We start from the raw sequence: 19,596 nt of genomic DNA on the forward strand, positions 1-19,596 counted from the left end.
GTCATACAGAGATGCAAAACTTCCACAATGAGACACAAAACAACCACACACATGCAAAACCATTTCAAAGAGATGTAAAATGGCCACGAAAAGAAACAAAGCAGTCACACAGGGATGCAAAAACACCTCAAAGAGATGCAAAATGGTCACAGAGGTAATCATACAGAGATGCAATGCAACTACAAAGAGACACAAAATGGTCACAGTGAGTTGCAAAACAACCACAAGATATGCAAAATAATTTCAGAGATGTAAAGCAGCCATAAAGAGACACAAAGCAGCAACATAGGGATGCAAAATCACCACCAAAATGCAAAACGATAACAGATGCAAAACAATCAGATGCAAAACTTCCACAGTGAGACACAAAATAAACATAGACATGCAAAACCATTTCAAAGAGATGTGAAATGGCCTCAAAAAACCCAAAGCAGCCGCATAGGGAAGCGAAACACCTCAAAGAGATGCAAAATGGTCACAGAGATGAAAAATAATCATACAGAAACGCAATGTAACTACAAAGAGACACAAAATGGTCACAGTGAGTTGCAAAACAACCACAAGTTATGCGAAAGGACGTCAAAGAGATGTAAACAAGCCACACAGGGATGCAAAATGGTTCCAAAGAGACACAAAACAATCATAAATGCAAAACGTCCACAAAGAATGCAAAACAACTACTATAGATTTAACACTTGTAGTATAGTATATACTTAAGTACTTTTACTGAAGTAAGATTTTAAACGCTGGATTTTCTCTTGTTATTGAGTATTTCTTCACTGTGGCTCTGCAACTTATTTGAAGGATCTTAATATTTTTCCTGCAATTGACAACTTTTCTGGTCTTCCATCGTATTTATTCCTGCAGTGCAAAGCTGCTGCTGAGCATGTACAGACAGCTCAGTCTAAATAGGAAATGCACCAAATCTCCTGAGCCTATAAGGAAAAACAACCTACGCTGTTATATTTTGCTTTAGTGAAGGAACTTATGCAAATCAGTATAACACAATATGAAAACAATGCTAAAACACCTCAAAAACAAACAAGTGAAGTTAAGTTGCCAGCAGTGTACGAGCAACTTCTCTTCTCATGTGTTTTACATGGAATAGACTCCATTTATAACAACATTATCTCTGATAAGACAGTTTGCAAAAGCGAGGACAAGGTCTGTGCTGAACCAGCAGGATTCCTCCCAAACTGTGAAGGAAGGAGTGTCCTCTAGTGGACACACATGAGCACTGCTGCAGCGTACCACACATACCACGCATACAGTATGTGCAGGATGTTTAGTCTCTGCAGTCTCACTGAGATCTGATCAGCGACAAACCAACAACAGAGGGACCTCACGAAGTCTGGCTATGTGCATTTTATTTTATTACAGTACAGTACTGCGGTCATGTAAAGCATTGCAAGTAGCTACAGTGGGGCTAGAGTGACATTAGTATATATACTGTCATGGCAAAAGTGTTTTATAGAAATAACTTATTTTACTCTTATCTGCTGCATTGATGCTTTATTACTACAATAAGATTTTGCTATTAAAAAAAATAAAGTGGCAAAAATGATGAAACAAAGAAACAAAATGCAAACAATAAGTCTCCATCTCCTTTAGTCAAACATGAACAGACTCAAATATGAATACTGTGTTTTGCTTATCATACAGCGATGCAGAAACGTCTCTTCTCATAGTATTCACATTGCAGCGCAGCATTTTATGACGTGTTGCTTTTTTTTGTAGCATTTCTTAAATTCAGTTTGAAAATATGCAATTACCTCGAGTTAACCTTTCTGCACTTGGCATTTCAGAAAAAAAGTCTGAGAGGAAAGTGTGTCAAAATTTTTTTGCACTTCGACAGCTGTAATTTAAAAGGTTACTTGAGCTAACGTTATATTTTGCCACAAGAACTACATTAACCCCAAAAGAGCAGCTTTAATGCTCTCCTAAAAAGTTTTATCCGGCCTGTATTTTATTTTAAGCATGTGAGAAAGCAGTGAGTTTAAAGTTTAAATTGACGGCTGACTACTTGAAATTATTCTACAAAGCATGGCTGAAATAATCACTGAGCTTTGATTGAAGCTTTTTCTCTCACAGTAATTCATCTTCGTGCCAAATTGGGATAGTAACCAGCATGCATGTTGGATATTATCGTGTCTACATCAACAAGGCAGTATCAGCAGTGAGGAGACCTGGATGTGAGATCGGATTTTTTGGAGCGTTTGTTTGACTGTAACTGTCTCTGGAACAGTGATTCCAGATCTTTAATAACAACCCTGTGTTTTGCCTCCGCTCTTGAGGAAACAGTATTCAACACCAGTGTTGTCATCACTTGTGTCTGCTGCGCACTTGAAGTAATGTGGGCGTCTGCTCCATGATCCGAAGTAACAGATTATCAATGTAGTCCTCCAGGTCTCGAACCTGTAACTTCACCTTCTTCAGCTCGGCCTCACATTTTTGCAGCTGCGCCGCCTGCTGCTCGGAGGCCGCCTGCTGCTTCTGCATGTCCATCTCCTGCTGCAGCAGCAGGGAGATCAGCTCCATGTTGGTCAGGTGTTGGTACTGGGCCGAGTTGTCCACTGTCACCTCCTACAAGAGAGCGCAGAGCAAGAATATGTGTGCGAACCTGGCCGGTAATTGACACAGTCAAAGGAGTAGATCAACATCCATAAATAACACATTATGTAACTTTTATTTTGCACGTATTTATGAATGCTGGGGGTTGGGAGGGGCGCAAACTGGTTTTAGGATGTAAGAATGACTGTGCCCCAACAATCTTAAAGCTGCAATTTTTGCACAACTAATTTATCATAATTAGTTGGGGAGGAATATGGGGATAATTATGTATGTTAAATCTTTACGAACTGATGTTTTGTATTTTATTTAATCAAATTATTTAATTAATTTATTTACTTGCCCAGGGATACGGGCAGAAAATAGCATGCTAAAACCTGGTACAGAACATCTGTCCTTGTTTTACATTAGGTTAATAATAAGCAATGTGCTGGAGTGGAGTTATGTGGAGTATTTGAGTAACAGAAAAATTAAAAGGCAAATCACCCGATCAAATTACACAAAAAAAAAGCAAATTAGCATATATTGTATTCTTTTATTGTTTAATTATTATTATTATGATATTATTATTTGTGAGCCATGTTGCTTGTTAGTCTTACTTTCTTAATAAATACAAAAAGTAAAATTATTATTATTATTATTGGGGTTGGAGGGCACCAGGGAAAGCTCGCCTAAGGCATTGAATGTGTTAAATATGGCTCTTGATGCTGGCAAACTGATGTGCAGGGTGCTAAAATAAAAGCTCCTCCTCACTGAAATATCCACAGAAAGACGTTCTAATCCCAAAATATCAACTTAAATGATGCAATGATACTTCATTTTAAAAATTAAATACATTTAACTGTGGTGTAATATTTTCACATTAAATAAAATCTAATTTCATGAGAATTTAAAGTAAATATATTTAATTGATCACTGCTAACATTCCCTTCCATTATACCAGGCTAGCTTTATGCTAAACTAGGCTAACTGTCTCAGATTTGGCTTCATATTTAACATACTGAAGTGAAAGTTGTATCAGTCTAGCTATTAGCAAGACAGCATAACAGGCTTTTTCTCAAATTTCAAACTATTCCTTTAAATGAGAAACTGATTGAAATTAGTGGCTTATAACGATGGGTATTAAATGGCTTACCATGGCGTATCGTGTTGCAGATGGTGATTCACAGGAAATAATGAAGTCATCTTTGCTCCTGCAGTGTATTTATTAGCACTGAGTGCACTGCTGGTCTTAATAAATGCTCATGGAAGCATTAAATAGTCTGTGGACCTAATGGCTTTCTGTAATTTAGTATGACATGTTAATAACTTCATTCTTCTGCTGTTTGCACACAGTGAGACTCACACAGCATTATGGGTACACTTTAATAAACTGACTGAGTCTTTGGATCCTGTCTGCCACTTACTGATAGGTGACATAATGGATGGTAATGCTGGTCTGCACACCGACTCAAATCTACAAATTACTGTCAAAACACAATTTCCTTGTGTTATCCTATGAAAAAAGGGATGTGTTTTATTTATTTTCATTGCAGTATCAACCCCAGAATTTACCTGAACCGTTAAAGAAACACACGATGGAGAAATCATAAAAAGCAAAAGCAGTTCATAGATTTAAAAGTATTTAAAGGTAATAAACAGCATTTTATAATGACGGTGGCAGCATCAGAATCACCTTATTGCATGACATACTTTTACGGAGACAATCCCTGGTGTTACAGAGGAAGACTGGAGACATTATTTTAGGACCTGGAAGTCTTATCTGGGACAAAGAATTAATGGGATCAGCATTTCTCTCCCCAGTAACCTCAGTCTATATAGGGAGCTGGTGCTGGAGGTGCACACTTTTCATGTCTGTTTCTTTTTCCCTTTTTAATCCTGATTCATTTTCTAAATGGCAGTAATATTACTCAATTACAAGATGTTAAAGGTACATGTAAAACAGCTTAAACTAAGAACTGCCTAGCTGTGTGTAACTGTGTTTTTTTTTTTTTTTACAGTTAATGGAAATATCATACAGATCTGTATGAATATTTTATTTTCGCCACATTAGTATAATTATGCAACACAATATGTCTGTAAATGACCAAAAATGGTCCTCCTTTTGAGCAAATTGTCAAATACCGACACTTAGTAAGTCCCAGTCGCGCCAAAATATGACTCTCCTGCAGCAGTTTTGGACATACAGGGGATGGCGTTGTAATTTACGCTTGTTACATGCATTGTCTCTTTTCAAAATAAACTTAAGTTTTCACTAGAAATGTACAGTCTCTGCTTGTTAAATGCAAACAGTCTTTCAAATAAACTTACAGCGTAGGGTTTGTTTTTGGTTTTTAGTTTTGTTGTTTAGGCAACAAAACTATATGGTTAGGTTTAGAAAAGAACTTGATTTGACTTTAAATAGTTTGTCACTCACATAATTTAATGACTCACTGTATGTCAAGTTGTTTGTCTCATCACCTCCCACCCGCCCTGTGCAGACTTTTTCGCTCTTTTTGCTACAGTAGTTGCTCAAAGCTTCAACAAATGCCACCATCCTGTGCGTCTAATACTGCTGCTTGATGGTGTCTGTTTGTCAGCTGTAAACGCTGTAAATGGTTCATTAAAAGCTGTTTTTTGTTTTGGTTGTACCTGACTCTTCTCAGGCTCCGCTGTAACCTGGTGGGCGATGCGTCCAGGGTTGATGGTGGACTTCAACTTCTCCAGAACCGAACGACTCTCCTTCTTCTCCGATTGGCTGGAGGTCAACGGCTTCACTGGATGAGGTCTGCAAAGAAAAGAGGTCAGCACGAGTATTTCAACACAGCAGATTCACTGTAAGTGCATAAAAGTTTCCTCATGACTAATCTTGCACAGACAAATGACTGTCAGCAGTTACAACATCAGAAACACTTCAAAGCAGATTAGATAATGTGAAAGAATCTGTGAAGGAAAAGTTAGAAATACAAACACTATCTACTGTTCTTTGAGCATTTAAACTGCAGCCATGTGAGTCCAGTTAAAATAAGAAATTTGCTCGCTTGTTATTGGAGGATTTAGTCATCTCAGGGATAAAAAAAAAAACAGGTTTCACAGAAGCAAGGGAATGTTTGGAAACAGAAATCACAATAAAAACCAGACTTCAAATTACAGCTTTGCCGTGATCACAGTACAGAAAGGAGCTGGGTTTCTAAAATAAAAAAAAATAAAAAATGTTTTTTCTCGTATTTTTTTCATTCTCTATAATAAGAGAGTATAATTAAATAGTTCAGTAACATTTACTCTACGATCTGTTTGTTTCTTGGACAACAAACATGTTTTTTAACATAATTATATTTTTGCACATTCCTGCCTAGCTCTTTTGTTTTAAACAGTTGCATTGTACATACTGGCATTGTAGTTTTTATACATTTTTTTCTGTTCTATATTTATTATTATTATTGTCTATGCACCTCAACACGCAAAGCAGATTTTTTGATTGTGAAAACCTACATGGAAAAAAGCCTGATTGTCATGAAGAAATGTACCTGCTGTAAAGATATCCCAAACAAAAAGATTGCGCATATATAACAAAGTATATGAATCACTTGTTTCCTGGGACTAAATCCAGGTGTGACAACTGACATTTGGAGAGCCATAAATCTGTAATTAATTATCATGGAACTACACTGGATGAAAACACATATTCTGGTAATACAATACAATACAATACAATACAATACAATACAATACAATACCATATCATATCATATCATATCATATCATATCATATCATATCATATCATATCATATCATATCATATATCATATAAAAGAAGAAATGCTTTTAGAGTTGTTCTGACACCATTGCAAGTATAGAAAATGTGTTCAACATTGCCTAAAATGCTGAATCGGCTATCAGCAACAACACAAGTCTAAGCACTGATCCGATACCACATAGTTTACCTCTACCTGCTCCGACGCAGCTAATTCAAACCATCAACTCGTTTTGAACTCCTGAAGCTGCTGAAGACAAGCTGATCGTTTGAATCAGCTGCGATGGAGCAGAGAGAGATCTGAAACATTCGGGACAAGTGGTACTCGATGAGAGGTTTAGGAAATGCTGCCACACAACAATGAAATAAATTATTCCACAACCATACTGGGTTAGCAGAATACAGCTGTCATTTTTTTATGGATCACTACCTAATATCAGCTGATACACAAGTTCGGGAATCAGATTGGGAAGGAAAAAATGGTATTGAGTATCTCTATGAGCTTCACTTAGTATTTTTTCAGTATCTGGACATAATTTAGCGGATAGGGAAGTCCTGATCGGATTGAAGGAATCAGTATCGTGCATTTTTTAATTGATCGGGATGGGTTATTTTAAACACGCATCTTGTCCAATTCTTGGTTTACGTCCGCTGTCACACAGGCGTCTTAAACAGAGGGCAGGATTTGCTGCAGATATTCAGGTTTTACTGTCGTGCTGCTACTTTAATAAGTAGGAACTGTCTTTTTTCATGTAATTGAAGCTGCTTCACCACTTTAAATAGAAATGTAATTTTTGTTCATTTTTAGTGAACTAGTTTCACAGTAATGCTGTGACCAATTTTGATTTGTTGATACTGGAAGTGTTAAAGTTCAGCTATAACACCACTTTTATGTGGATTGTGATTATATTAATAATTAATAGTGTTTTGTACTTTTATCACAATGCTGCACTAAATGGATTTGAAAGCAATTTTAGACACATTTTAGTTTGTTTACTTTGTTATTTTGTGATAAAATTGTGAGTAAAATTGCAATTTAAATTGTAATGAGAGCCATATTAAAAGAATTTTAGTTTGTTTATTTTGTAAAGCCTTTTTTTGTAAAACCTTTTTTTTTAAAATCTCAAGGAACTGTTTGGATGCAGACATTTTTCTTGATTTGCATTGCAGAGATATTAAACTGTCAAGCATTAAAACTCAATTGATTTTTACTTTTTACTTTAAAGTACTTGAAGTGTGCAATGTGTAGCTGTATTATCCAGGTAAATACAAGTATCGGATCAAGACTCTACAAGCAGATACTCAGTATCAAATGATTCAGATTGGGGTCAGACGTAAAAAAAAAATAAAAAAAACTAGATCGGGACATCCCTAGTAGCAGGTGGTCAAAGTAGCAGCAAAAGTAGCTAAATTTAGGCAGAACAAAGTGTAAGAAAAACAACAAAATGCACAACAGCCGACAAGAAACAGAATCATGAGATGAAAAACATAAATGTGAAGCAAAGCCAAGCATAGTGCAGCAGGTATCATCCAACGGCTTTGGATGAAAAAAACTTACAGAAGCATAAATACATTCAGCATCAAACAAGCCAGGCCAAAAGTCAACAAAGCAACCAAATAAAAACCATTACGTGTTTTGTGGTGGATGTATAAATCTGCAGCTCGTAAACACCTACACATGTGATACCCTTGTGTGAGGGTTCTCACCTGCTCTCCTGACGGGGCAGGTTGCTAGCTGGCTGTGTCTCCTCAGGGAAAAGTGAGTGCCGTGCATCGACCAAGGGCTGGTCAGTGGTGGAGGAGGAGGAGGTGGTGTAGGGGGCCACAGCCAGAGTGGCTCCAGCACTGGGCCCCATGCTTGAGGGATGTATGGAGGGGCAACAGACAGGGGTAGCTGGTGTGTCAGCGGACAGGGAGAGTGCACGAGGGATGGAGGGAGGAGAGGGTTCCTGCAAAGATTGCCCAATCTTTGACTTTGAAGGGGTTCTGGAGTTTGGTGCTACTTTAGCGTGGAGGTCTTCAAAACTGATATCAGAGGATTTTTCTGTCGCTGTGTTGTCTGTTGAAGATACGTGTGATGTTGTGTTGTTGGTGCTACTATCCACTAATGCCAGAAGGGAAGAGAGAGCCGTTTTCGAGGGCTGATATGACAACGGTCCTTCGCTGACCTCGGAAATATTTTGAACGAGGGATAAGAACTGTTCGAACTCTCTGTCTCCGCTTTTGCTTTGGTTGCTCGGGCTGCCGCTGCTGTTCTGTCGGGAAACTCCTTTTGGTCTGAAACGTGCACTAACAATGCCAGGAAAGGTCTCATTCTGGTTATGTGTTTTGGCTTGTGGGTTCCCGTTATCATCAAAGTCCTTTTGTGTCTTTTTGAAATCATCCACATTTCTTGATGTAACTTCTTTGGATTCAGTTTCAAAATCGGTTGGGTTAAATGTTTGATTTTGTGATGACAAAGCAGCGATCTCTCTGCTGTTCCCCCTCGAGTCACCATGCGGCGCCACATTGTTCAAATCACACTGTCGATCTTGACAGTTGTCTTGGCAAATCGGAGAGACTTTGAAGAGTTTGTTTGACGCCGCGGTCATCTCAAAGGAAGAGTTCAGCTCAGGTATGTAGGTGTCCTTCAAAGTGAACATGTCCTCAGGTGTGGTCGCCGTCTCTACATGGTATGCCGAAATCTGTGAAGCTTCTGGCAGTGGTGGAAAACTCTTTGTGGCTTTAAGAGTATCCGCTACCTCTGACTGCGAGGAACCATCCGAATCAATGAAACCAAAATCTGAATTATTCAGGTTCAGATCTCCTAGGGTCAGCGAGAAAGACACATTATTGTCGATGTATGTGTTTTCAGGTGAATTAGACTCCGTCTCCTCCATTGGACTGGTTGTAACATCTAGCACTTTTGCATCTGACTTTGAAGTAGTAATGGAGGTCATGTTCAAGAGGTCTGCAACAGATATCTCACTGTCAAGAAGTATTTTAGGTCCAGAGTTCACCGATGGGATCTTATTTCCAGCTGTTTCTTCAGCATTCAACGATAAACGATGTCCGTAGTTTCCTCTACACACTCGTCCATACAGGTCCTGCTCGAACAGCATCCCTCCCCAGCAGTCAGTTTCATCTTCCAAAGGTTCATATTTGAACTTTTTGAGCTTCTCTTCAGAGACGAATCCAGGTGTTGTCATATTTGTGTACGACTGAGAGTTGACGCTAAGGGAGTCGGAGGTCTCGCTGCTTGTGTGCGGGTCCGGGGATATGCTGTTTCTTTTGCATTCTCCTTCTCGTCCACGTTGCAGCGAGGCCACGCCGGTCTGTGAGAGCAGGTAAGCTTCTTTATGGACGGCCAGCTCTTGACCGCGGTGCAGCCAACCGTCTGAGTAAATCTCATTCACAGAAGTTCTTAAAAGTCTCCTCGGAGGCAACGGTGGAGGCTCCTCTTCACATGTTTGCAGCTCTTGTGCGTGATTATTAGTGTGGTTATTAAAAGATGTAGTCGGACTGGTTCTCTGTTTCTGAGGAAGACTTCCTTTCGGTGAGTTGAGCCTGCTGGAGGCGAAGGCATCAAACGAGTCATCCCATTCTCCCGCGCTCTCTGACATGGAGCGAGGGGCGGAGGGGTTGGGTGTAGCTGCTTTGGGTATTAACGCAGGGAGAGATATCTGTCTAGCTACCGGCCTGGGGCGCTCCCGCTTTATGGAAGCCATATTTGTAGCATTAGCATCACAAGCAGTGCTGGGTGTGCAGGGCTGCGAGGGCAGAGTGGTGTAATGAAAGGGGGAGGAGCCAGAGGAGGAGCAAGGCGCGAAAGAAGAGGACTGCTGGGACTCTTCTGCTATGAGATCCTCAAAAAAGGGGTTGCGCTGCATACGTGAGGGGAAGGGGTTGGAGGGGGAGATGGGGGTTGAGGAGGGGAGGAGGAGGGGGTGAAGGGGTTGGTGTGATTGCAGTCGTCAGGTGACATATGACCGGAGAGGGGAGGCGGAGGGAGAGGGGGTACAGGGGAGCGAGGAGGGAGGGGAGGGGGTACGTCTGAGCTGCTTTCTACCTTAGGAGAAACTTCCAGCCTGCAGAGGAAAATAGGGCACAATAGTCCTCTTAGTTAATGATGTGCCAGGTCACCAGATGGGGAACATGTTTCTTACACAAACAGAAAAGACAACAAAAATGCTAACTGACATTTCAGTTATGAAACCCCACTAACATCAGTATGAAACTGGCCAAAAAACAGTCATGAAAACAGGAACTTAATAAAAAAAAAAAAGAAAAAAGCAAAGCACATTTGCAAAAAAAGTCAAGCAAAATTAAAAATGCATCGTAGCCATTCAAGACCATCTGCACTGGCAGCTATTCTGCTGGGTGAGCTCATTTCAAAGTGGAATGAGTGTCTTCATGTCCGTCTGTGAGGGCGTTTTACTCTGACCACGGTGATGTTGCATCTTTGATAGAGATAGACAGACGTTGATACAGATAATGGAGATGCTGGAGTGCTATTTGTGGAAAATATAGTATGAAATGATGATACAGCATGGTGGTAAAATGGAGTAAACTATTAAATAAATCTATTCCATTTTCTAAATGAGCATGGAGCAGAGCAAACACTGACACCCAGCTGAATACAGGCCTCTCATGTGTCTGCTGTCAATCATCAAACACAGTGAAGCCCAGAGGAAAGCCTGCGACCGACTCACCTTGGTTTGTTCTGGGACTCACCGGAGCCAAACCAGCCCCTGAGCCTCCCCTCAGACGTAGAACCAGACTGGTTCAGGTCTGACTTGGCCGGGAGAGAATCACTCCTCCCTCCAGAGAATAACGTCTTTCGTAGCTTCCTGCCTTTGTCAGGTGACAAAGCACCAGAGGAGATGATCGGGATGTCTGCCGGCGAGGGGCGACCCCCCATCTGAGCTTGCTGAACCGGAGGAGACGACGCCTGAGATTCCTTCTCCTCCTCTTCTTTCTTCATCTTGTCAAAGGACCAGCGTCGGCCATCGGCAAAGGAACCTTTGTCGTCGCTTCTCTTGGTGAGGTTCTGCAGGGAGCGGGAGAGCGGGGAGCACTTCTCCAGCAGGACCAGTTTGGACTGGTGGGCGCCCAAGCTCTTTGGGGTCGACGGCTCGGAGTCGTAGACGTGGCTGCCGTTTATACACAAGGAAGACTTGGACTGAGTCATGGTCTGACCCTTCAGAGACTCCACGGCGAGGTTTGGTCGAGGGAAGGCTGTCGAGATCTTACTGGCTTCATCGCTGAAGGCTCGCTTGTGTGTGAGGACCTTTGTGGTGTGCTGACTGGTGAGCACTGTTGGAGGGAAGAAGAAAAACAAAACATCTCAAATCCACATCATTTTTTAAAAATCTAAAAACAGGTAAATCTGAAAGGGTTATTAAATCTGTATGTTGGGACTTGTATTGTTGTCTTAACTTTATTAGTTACATTTTTATGTCAATCGTTACGTGCAAATTTATTTTATTGTCTGAAAATTCATTTTTTAGTTGTTCGTAATGTAAATGGGTGTTTTTAAACTGTCAATTTGTGACTGTTCAAAATCTGATAAAAGTATCAGTTTGTGCAGCTTTAAAAGCTCCTTTGTACTCCACAGCATCACTGATACGCTGCTGTTGTTAATATTCCCACAACATTGACTAATGTTACCTCAAAGTTGTAATAATGTTCTAAAGAAAACATTTTAACTGAATGTTCAAATACATTTTAAGGATGTTTATCATTTCAAATAATGTTCCTTTAAGGTTAAATGCTAAATCACAAAACAGCAAATAAACACTGATATTAGTATCAGCCTCAAAACTGAGCATGGGTTGAACTCTTACATGTGGTGGGTACAGAGGGATTTATTGGGTTTTCCTAGGATTTTTTAGCAGCAGAAGCCACCCAGATTTCACAATTTTGTTTCATGATCAATAAAGTTACTATTTGAGGGGCTTAAGCAATATCCACTCATTAAATACGGCAAATGGCATTTGCTTTGTGAATGATTTTTAATTGATGTTTGTGGAGGCGGACCAGCTCTGCTGCTGAATAAAACACTGTGGGAATGTGATTTGTTATAAGACATAAAAAAAAAAAACAGCCGCCAGCCTTCATGTTATGCATATATACATAATTTCAAAGCCTACCTTTTTTAGCTAAATCTGTCTCTCCATAAAGGGCGTCCACTCTCACTTTGCTCGTGTAGATGGGGGAGCTGGGAGGGTCTGACATCAGATCCAGGCAGGGCGGAGGGCCGGGGTTATCACTGGCCATGGAGGACACGCTGCTCTCCGAGGCCAGCGATGAGCATGACCTGGTGTCAGACGATTTACGCAATCTCCCTTTGAAGAAATCTTTCATCTTGCTCTTCTTCTCCTCTGCTATCTCCACATCTCGTGGCTCCACCGGCCCCCCGCCGCCCATCTCCTCCCCAAACGGCAGGGAGCCTGACAGGGCGGCGTAGCGGCCTGGCACGATGGCCGAGGAAGACTCCATGTCCCCCCTCTTCCTCCCTGTGACGCGGTCCTTGAGCTTGCCAAAAGCAGAGCGAGGTTTGTCCTTCATGGTGAGGTCAAACATGCTGGCTGTCATGTTGTTGCGTGTGAACTGGACCGTCACCTGGAGTTCACCGCGTTCCTTCTCCTTTCTCCCCGCCTTGGAGTTGAGCTTAAACCATCTGAAGACACAAAAGGAAAATCTTAGATCACTGCTTTAAATAAATGTGTTACTTAACAGGATATCTGAAGTGTGAAACTATCTTTTTCAAAGGACAAATCAGATGTTGCATGTGTTATCTGACCACTCCCAGGGACAAAACCAGCAGCAACATAAAGCATTGATTTCCTTTTGGCGATGCTTTCCACATATTACATAATCTGGCAACATTGCTTGGGGGATTGTACCCATAATCTCTGACAATAAACTGTTTTCACAAGACTCAGAGAGGGAAATTACAACCCAAATTCCTCAAAGTCCCTGTATGTGCGTGTGTGTGTGAGACATGTGTGAAACTGTATGAAGAGTCAACCAATGAAATCCTCTCTCTGTCCCTGCCTCCCAAAGCCTTTGAGTGGACCAGAGAAAGTGTTGCAGAGCCAAAACTAACAGGAGGAATTCAGTGTGAGTTTCACCGAGCATAGAGAGGGAGGAGAGCCCACAATGAAAGCCAGATGTGTTGGTTGCTTTAGTGGAGATATTTCACATATTACTGGAGAGTCCTGTTGCGTCACCTGTGGCACAACTGAGGTCTTCAGATATTCACAATCAGGCAAATAAAATGACATTAAGAGATACTTTTTAAGCACTAAAACAAAAGAGCACACTCTTAGCTGACTTCTTGCTCACTTAGAGGAGCGTAAACCACAGAGTACAAACCAAACTACACATTTTCAGTCATAGTTAATTATCATGGACACGCCTTGCATAACCAAAATAACAGTTTCTTCATATTCTCTGTCCCTGCAGTTCTCAAAACTCAACGTGATAATCAATCTGTCACTCTTCGTCACATCCCTGTACTATTTATACCACTGCGCAAGTTCACTCATCTTACTTTGGCAGGTCTACATTTTAAAAAAGCACAATCATGCTGTCATTTTGTTCTGTGTGTTAACTTTTGTGTTTCTTATAACATTGTGAAATTTAAACCTTGTTTTTGGGTGGACGCTTCAAATAAGCACATTTGTTTTGTTTTTTTTTTTTAGTGGTCAATAGTGTTATTTGGCTCTCCCTTTCCTGCATTTATTTTAGCATTTAGTGTATTTTAAATTGTGCAAAATTTAAACATCTCAAAGACAAAGTAACATTTCGTAAATAATTTGGGTTAAGGGAGTACTAAAGAAGAATAAAGTGTCCAATTAGTACAAATAAAGAAAACAAATTATGTTTTGTCTCTTTTACCAGCAGTAATCAACTAAAATATTATGTATAAAGAATCTGAAATTAACCCCACCTTTACCAGCTGCAACATTAAAATGATGTACACATTAATGCATAAATGAATATAATCCAGTAATATTGTAATATGACTCTTAAATGGTCTATTCTGCATAATGAGTAATTTTATTTTTGGTACTTCATTTTGATGTTTGTACTGTAATGTACTGTAATAACTGAACTGCCTCTACTTCACATCAGCTAATGAATTCTGTAGAGGTTGTAAACATTGCTATTTGTAGTACACAAACAAGGTTTGCCACATTTGGGAGCTCTAACACAAAAAATCTGTGAGTTTTAGGTGCTGAGACAAAAAAATGTTACAACCATACCCAGTCTCCCCTAAATATGCATGATTCTGAAAGTCTGCACAATGAGTATTTCTACTTTTGGTGCTTTAATTATATTTTGATGCAAATACTTTTACTGTAACAAGATTCTGAATACAGGACTTTTACTTGTACGTGAGTCAAATATCTGAGTACTTTTCCATCTCTGTCTGTCCCAGTCTGTAATAAAACATGACATATAACTTTTGTCTTGTGTACAATACACTACATGTTTTACCATACACGTATTTGAAAATACATTTAGTGCTGTAGTACAAAAGAAAGTGAAAGGTGTGCACTGTGCATAAAGACAGTAGCTTTCTGGCTAGAGTTACTTCTTGTTCCACAGTGAAAACAGAGTCTCATCTTGTTGATTTGCAGTGCATTGTGGGAGCTGATTCTGGAGCCTGGGGGCCAGCACTTAAAAAGCCTGCATGCATTTAGGGTTTAAAGCTTTTTCTGTGTCATCCTGCCAAACACATCTAATATTGTTCTTTTGGACGGCAGTCAGCACAATCAGCTGCTGTGTTTTGAGGTTGTGGAAGCACATGGCTGATTATCATTTTGAGAAGATCATCAAAGCCGACGAGAGGGGAAAACTATCCCTAAAATAGGCGATTAAATGGAGAACTATATGTGAAGCTGCACGTCATTCTCCTGTAAAGTTTACTAAATAATCTAATAATATCCTTGGTGGTAGAGTATTAGTACACAATATTTTAAATGCAGGACTTTAACTTGTAACAGAGTATTTCTACACTGTGGTGTAGCTATATAATAATGTCAGACTAAGGTCTGTGAGTACTTTTTCCACTATTGCCTGTCCCCGTCTTGACATGAAAACTTGACACATTACTTCTATCTCATGTAAACAGTAAACTACATGGTTTGCTGTTGTATAAAAGGAAATGGAAGAAGTGCTTTGTGCAGAAAGATGGAGGCTCTCTGACTAGAGTCACTTCTTGTTCCACAGTGGAAACTGCATCTCATCGTGCTGATTTGCAGTGCATTGTGGGAGCTGCTTCTGGAGCCCAGAGGGCCAGCACTTAAAGAGCCTGCATGCATTTAGGGTTTACAGTAGGGATGATAATGATAAATTGAAAATTAAGAATTAAATGAATATGTGAAATTTAAGCGATCAATCAATGAGCTATGGAAAAAAACATTTTGTACTGTTTGAAATAAAATTTTTGGTCAACAGAATTTTTTTTTTTCCAAATAACATGTATTTATCATTACTTTTAACAACAATGAGTCAGGAAAGTCCATACTAGTTTAAAGCTTTAGAAGTTTTCTGTTATCCTGCAAAACACCAACACCTCTGATGTAAAGTGTCTCTTGTGTAAAGTTATTGGTGCAATGAGCTTCTGTGTTTCGTGTTGTTAAAACATGGCTGAAAATCACTATGAGGAGATAACTGAAGCAGGTGACAGGAGAAAACTATCACTCTAACAGGCTACTGAATGAAGAACTGTAAAAAGCTGAACGTCATTCTGTAAAATTTAGAAAATAACCTCACAATATTTAAACATTAAATATATACAGTGGTGGATATGCGAAGTAAAAGTAAGTGTTATTTGGAAAATGTACTTAAGGTATTAAAAATATGAATACCCAAAGCAAGAAAAATATTTTTAAAAATTTTAAATAATTAGAAAAGAATAAGAATAAGAAAAAAAAACAAAAAATTCTTGTCAAAAAGGAAAAAAAATCCATAAAATTCTAAAAAAAAAAAACAAACAAAAAACAAACAGAAAAAACACCTCAAACACAAAATTATTAACAAAAAAAACTTTAAATGGTAAATAAAATTGAAAACGTCCCCAAAAACTCAACATCAATTAAAAAGCAGAAAAACACCCACATGCTCAGCAAAATAATTGGCAATTAACTTTCTGTGAATCGATCTATTGATTGATTAACTAACAACTGCTACAGCCTTACTTGTATAAAATGTTTGGCCATTTAATTATAACAACAAAAAATAATATTTTGTAATCTCTTATGTTTTTATGCAAAAAATCTTACTTTGTAAAATATCTAAAGCTGTCAGATAAGTGTAGCGAAGTAAAAGTACAATGTTTCCCTCTGTGTGTAATGGAGTGAAGTGACGTGAAAAAAAACATACTCAAGTAAAGTACAAGTATCTCAAATTCATACTTAGATACAGTACTTGAGTAAATGTACTTAGTTACATTCCATGACTGGTGATTTTGCTACTTTGACTTAAATCAAAGAACTAAGTGTACTTTTTCCACCACCGTCTCTCCCAGTCTGACACAAAAACATGACACATCGCTTCTGTCCTCTGCGAGAGCAGCAAACTGACAAACTGCGTGCATGCTTCGTTAACATACAAACACAACGTACTCATCTCGAGGACACATCCCCTCCTGAAAGATCTTATCGAGGGGAATGATGGTTTGACCGAGAAACACGTCCAGTCCGATGAGCACCCGGTGCATGACGGTGAGGACCAGGTCTCCGCTCCCCGGGGGGTAGGCGCCACGGCCGCCGTCCTCCAGGATCCCGGGGAGCAGCTCGAAGCAGCACTCCTCGTTCCACTCGGGCACCTCCGCCTTCTCCACCAGCCCGGTGGTGTACTTCTCCTTCCCCACCTGGATGATGGTGTAGAGGTAGCGGCTGCCGTGCTTGCCCTTGGTGCGCAGTCCCCTCGCGCGGAGGACGGTGACATTCACATGAGTGGGCACCCATCGCTGATCATCGTCCAGATCTATTAGTGACATCATCTTGCACCGATGCACGAGCCACCAATGCGTCCCTTAATGATAGTAGTTTCGCTCCGTGTTGTCAGCGGATCATCCCTCTTTGTGTTGCGCCAGAGTTTCCGTGCTGCGCAAAAAAAACCCACCTCTGCAGAATCCCTCCAAAGTCCGCGGAGCCTCTGAGGGTTTACCCGAGGTCAGTTTTCAGACAGCAGCACGAGCCCGTGTGGTTCAGCTTGCAGCTCCGCCGCGTGCCCATTCCCAAATCCAATCAATGAAAACCAAGTTAGAGCAGCCGCGTGCTGAAATCATCCGTGCGCCGTGCATGTCGCATCAGTTAGTTTACTGTCCGAAATGTGCTCATTGTGCTTCACGGCCCGCCCTCCTCCAGAGCAGCAGGCCCGCATACAGTGAGAGAGATGCCGCAGAATTAAAGAGAAACACCCAGCACAGCTTCATCAGACCCACAGACACGCTGCTGCTGTGCTGCACGCTGCTGTCACAGAGTGGACCTGCAGCAGACTGTCTGCATGTCAAACAGCAGCAGATGAAGTTTCAGGGCTGAATCCTCCATGGAAACGAAATATTTTCCAGTTCTTCCTGCATTTTTTTTGAGAATTAGTTTCTAGCCAAAATCTCTGGAACAATGTGTCTCACCGCGTGTAGGTGCAAAAACAAAGCCAAGTGTTACATTTATCAACCACAACAAGACAAATTATTTGGATCTTGAAATTAAATTAAAAAAATTAAACCCCGAACAGACCCCAAGGCTGATCAGTCATTTCCATTTTCTTTTCTTTTTTTTTTAAACTTCCTAATTTGGTGCACTAATTTAAAATTGCAGCCAAACCCTTATCGATATTGGCTGGATATCAGGTTTTACTGATGGACTTCATCAAGTTACTGTCATTGCTGCAGCTGCAGCACCACCTGGAGGAGATCAGTGACAGTTCAGTATGAGGAGAAGCAACACAAAAAAAGAGCAACTACAAACAGTCTCCCGGGCGGAGGAGCTGTAGTCACATCCTGTTATATCTTTGTTATCTAATAAAACATGTCAGCTACCATCTGATCCACTTAAATGTCTGCAGTAACACTGAAACAGCTTCATTGTGAAATTTAACTGGCATTTTGACTAATCTTACTTAACCTTTAACTTGACCTTTATTAAAAAGTGTGTGCACTTTTGCTGAAGGGAGAGTTTGTATGGGGATATTTCGTGATTGAAGACGGCATGTTGTTTGTGTATTCTACAGCAATTTCCACTTTCACTTTTAGTTCAAAACGGAATGATAAACATGCAATATTTGGGAAACAGGAAGCATCATGTTTGAGTTTTGTTTCCTAAATATTCTGTCAGTTCCTAATTCTTGATGTACTGCTTGATGTCATAGCTATGTGATTATCAATCCATTAACATATTAAACCAGAGTACATCATTTTAACTTTGACGTGCATCTTCAGTTAGTGGTCAATAGTGTTATAATATTTGAGACAGTGTCAGGGGGGTGTTACATTTTTTTCTCTACGTCAAAGCCATGTGTATGACAGTATGGCTTGTGAACAAAATTCATGTGCTGACCACTGATTGCAAATAATGTAATCTCCAATTATTTAAAATAGACACGGTATGAATGCCAATCGCCACAGTGAAGATTGGCATTGTATATATCTGCAAAACACATGTACTTTACATTTGTTCATTATTATGTAGCAGATACATTATGTTAAACAAAAATAATACAAAAACCTCTATGTTATTGTTCGGAAAAGGTCGTGTTTTGGCTTACAATATCCACTTTTGGTGGAGATAAAGTAACGGTCACCTAAAAACAAAAAAAAAAACATATTTAGAGGCTAAATAGCCTCTGGAAATGCTGTGATAAAAAAATAACTGTTTTAGCTGTTTATTAGTCTCAAACGACGGTATGGATTACGTGCTATGCCATTCATCATCGCCTTCAATTCACGCTGACAAAGTCCTCAACCAACATTAGTGTGTGGGGCCCATGCGGGTAGTAAATGGGATGTTCCAAAGGTTCCATACTGGCCCCATGTGTGAGTTTACCCAAATGGGCCCCTGGAGATGCCCAGGTAACCCTCGTATAATCCCCTGGTAACCCTCACATAATCCATGTGGGGCCCACCATGTGGGCAACTGGCATGGGGCCAATATGGAGCCCTTAGAAAATCCCATACAGGACCCATTTTTCATCCCATTTACCACCAACATATAAATGCATCAGCTCAGATATTTTGCGCCACCGTAGATAGTAGATATAAATGTATGAAACATACAAATGTAACATATCAGTGGTTT

The 19,596-nt window shown here is 40.1% G+C and overlaps 1 protein-coding gene across 1 annotated transcript; it reads right to left on the minus strand.

Moving 5' to 3' along the window:
- Positions 1–1,356: 1,356 nt before the first annotated feature.
- LOC121948070 (rab11 family-interacting protein 1) lies at positions 1,357–17,719 on the minus strand. Its single transcript, XM_042493330.1, is given in 7 exon segments — positions 1,357–2,583; positions 5,200–5,335; positions 8,009–10,217; positions 10,220–10,368; positions 10,993–11,596; positions 12,433–12,962; positions 16,921–17,719. Coding segments are annotated over 7 exon segments (4,269 nt in total). The 5' UTR covers positions 17,301–17,719; the 3' UTR covers positions 1,357–2,322.
- Between the last annotated feature and the right edge of the window lie 1,877 nt (positions 17,720–19,596).

The sequence above is a fragment of the Plectropomus leopardus genome, chromosome 9 (assembly GCF_008729295.1).
Source record: "Plectropomus leopardus isolate mb chromosome 9, YSFRI_Pleo_2.0, whole genome shotgun sequence".
NCBI lineage: Eukaryota > Metazoa > Chordata > Actinopteri > Perciformes > Serranidae > Plectropomus > Plectropomus leopardus.